The 2,655-nt window shown below is 40.2% G+C and overlaps 1 protein-coding gene across 1 annotated transcript; it reads left to right on the top strand.

The window, feature by feature from the left end:
- Window positions 1-290: 290 nt before the first annotated feature.
- On the top strand, window positions 291-1,426 carry LOC147421825 (uncharacterized). The gene has a single exon (XM_086503329.1). The coding sequence runs from the start codon at window positions 304-306 to the stop codon at window positions 853-855; it is 552 nt and encodes a 183-aa protein (XP_086359455.1). The 5' UTR covers window positions 291-303; the 3' UTR covers window positions 856-1,426.
- The last annotated feature ends 1,229 nt before the right edge of the window (window positions 1,427-2,655 follow it).

Below are 2,655 nucleotides of genomic sequence, written 5' to 3'. Positions count from 1 at the left end.
GAACTCGGAGTGTACCATGACTCTTGGAATACCACATGATGCCATCAACTATTTACAAAACTTGGGTGTCGGCTCCTTTGGCACATGCTTCCAAGTAAGAATTAATGGTATTTCGTATCTTCCAAGTGAAAATACTTATGTGGCAAAGCAGTATCGAGGAATGCCAGGACAGAAACTAAAGTCTTTCAAAGATGAGGTCAGCATTGGGAAAATGATGCACAGTCAAGTAAAGGCAAAGCAGCTAAGTTGAATCAAGGAGAACTAACTCAAGTCGTGGCTTTTGCGAACAATCTTCCAAATATTATGGCAATTATGTACATTAAAGGCTTGGTGGATTCATTGTCAAATCATTTTAAGGTTGATTTTGATCTCTTTGAAGTTGCAAAGTACTTTAGCCCGAAGAATTATGATCAAGATTTGCAAAAACTAGATTTCTTTACGATAAGGTGGCTAGGTGTATTGTGCAAACATTTTGGAAAAGGAGCCAACTCGTTCATTAATGAAGAAGAATGCAAAGGAGAACGCGGATCTTTTATCACACGAACTCGTAACTGCTTCAAAGGTAAGAGTATGCATTCAGCTTGGCAATATTGTTGCAACCATGAAGAATGGGAGGTTTCTTTTCCATGGACCATGAAATTATGGAGAGCTCTGCTTCTACTTCCACTTTCATCAGTTGCCTGTGAAAGAGGCTTCTCAAAAATGAATAAGATAAAAAACAAGTCTCGTAATAGATTGTCTCTTGCATCATTGGGCTTAGCAATGTTTGTTGGACTCAATACTCCGAAGGCTTCATGCCCTCAAGATGTATTGTGGGAAGAATGCTTTGATATGTGGAAATCTATGAGGAAGTGAAGGATAGGAAGCTTGGAAACAAATTGATTGTTACTATGGAGTTTTATTTTCTTAGATATTCAAGCCAAGCGATATGATTTTGTTATCGAGGGCTCTTTTGCATTGTATTGGTATCAAAGAACTTTTAATCTTATTTCAAGGCAGTGTTTTTCTTCAATTTTGTACTTTAATGATGAAAATGAATTCATATTCATTATGTTATTGGTTTCATTTGCTCTATTTTTATGTAATCTTTAAAAATTTACCAAGTTGTGGTCCGTGGACCGTGGTTTGAGAAAACATTGTTTGAATAATTAATTTTGTCAAAGTTATACTAAAAGAATGGTTAAAATGCATGGAAGAGTGTGAGATAAGTGAAATATTAATGTATGAGAGTATAAGATAAGTGAAATGTTAGTTTTTTTGGAATTTTGATGTAGAAGGGTGCAAAATTTTTCTTTTATTCATTAGAAGGGCATTTGTAAAATTTTCCCTTCATTGTAGAAGGTCATAAGCTGCACATGCCCTTCTCTCTCTCTCTCTCTCTCTCTCTCTCTCTCTCTCTCTCTCTCTCTCTCTCTCTCTCTCTCTCTACAAACCCTAACGCTCTTCCTACGCGTAGAAAATCTCTCTCTACTTGCGTGTTCTGTGGCAGCATAGACTTCCTACGCTTTTAGAGACCATCTACATCCCCAGACTTCCTACGCTTTTAAAGATCCTCTACATGCCTTTTGCAAAACTTGTTAAGACCCTCTACGCGCCTTGTAGACTCTCCCTCCTTTTGGCTTTTAGCTCATCAACCTACAAGGCGAGGCAAGCATCTAATTACATGTGTAACTATCTAGTGTGACAGTGTTTCTTTCTGTTTCAAGATTCTCGAGTCTCTCTCTCTCTCTCTCTCTCTCTCTCTCTCTCTCTCTCTATTCTCAGTCCCTCACCCTAGTACCCTACCCTCTTTCTCTCTCTCCATAGGTAGCAGGGATCTCCACATTTGTGGCTCGGGTTCGATGGATCCGCCTATTGATGGGGAAGGGCCGGGGGTAGATAGCTACACCACCCCAAAAAAAGCAACATCTACATTTAAACGGAGAAACAGAGATATTGTGCTATTACCAGGATCCTTACGAGTTGGGAAAACCTCTAGGATACATGATGAGCTACTGATGGAGAAGGTCCAGGCGATGTTCAAATCAGACCTAAACTATATGAGGGATGACATCAGGAAGGAAATGCACGTGAACGCTGAAAGTTACAGGAACTCCATGTATGGAGACATGATGAGAGAACTAAGGAGAGAGATCCGGGGGGTACAGAATGAGGAAATTCAGAGCTTGAAAACGGAATTACGAAACCTAATCAAGGCCGAAGTAAATGTAACAGAATGCGTTATGCAAAAGAAACTCGATGAGGCAATAGCAAGTTTTGAAGCATGAAGAACAAATATGGAAAAGCACATGGGGAAAAAAGATGCAATAATCGAGGAGCTAAAAGGAGAACTTGCGGCTTGCAAATCTGCATCTAAGGAGAAGGGAGACGACCAACCTTCGGTGATGAAGGAGCTTGAGGACATGAAGGATCAAATGAAAGCTCTACGAGAAGGAGATGAACAGAAATCGAAAACAGCATCTTCATGGGCGGAACGTCTTGTTAAGACACAAGAAAAGGTTGATGAAGCAGAGAAATGGATTGAGGATGCGAAGAAAGGGCAGGCCCAGAGGCCTGAGACCACACCTACCTCCACCATTATTAATATGACCATTGAGGAAGAGCAGAAAAGGAAGAATCGGGCTCTGCATGTGTGGGTCACAGGATTCAAAGACA

This window comes from Adiantum capillus-veneris, chromosome 27 (assembly GCF_014529385.1).
Source record: "Adiantum capillus-veneris isolate H3 chromosome 27, ASM1452938v2, whole genome shotgun sequence".
Taxonomy (NCBI): domain Eukaryota; kingdom Viridiplantae; phylum Streptophyta; class Polypodiopsida; order Polypodiales; family Pteridaceae; genus Adiantum; species Adiantum capillus-veneris.
This window is presented reverse-complemented; position numbering and strand designations above follow the sequence as displayed.

Bases quoted from the DNA above. Each gene is read 5' to 3' on its own strand.
- LOC147421825 (XM_086503329.1), top strand. From the start codon at position 304: ATGGCAATTATGTACATTAAAGGCTTGGTGGATTCATTGTCAAATCAT.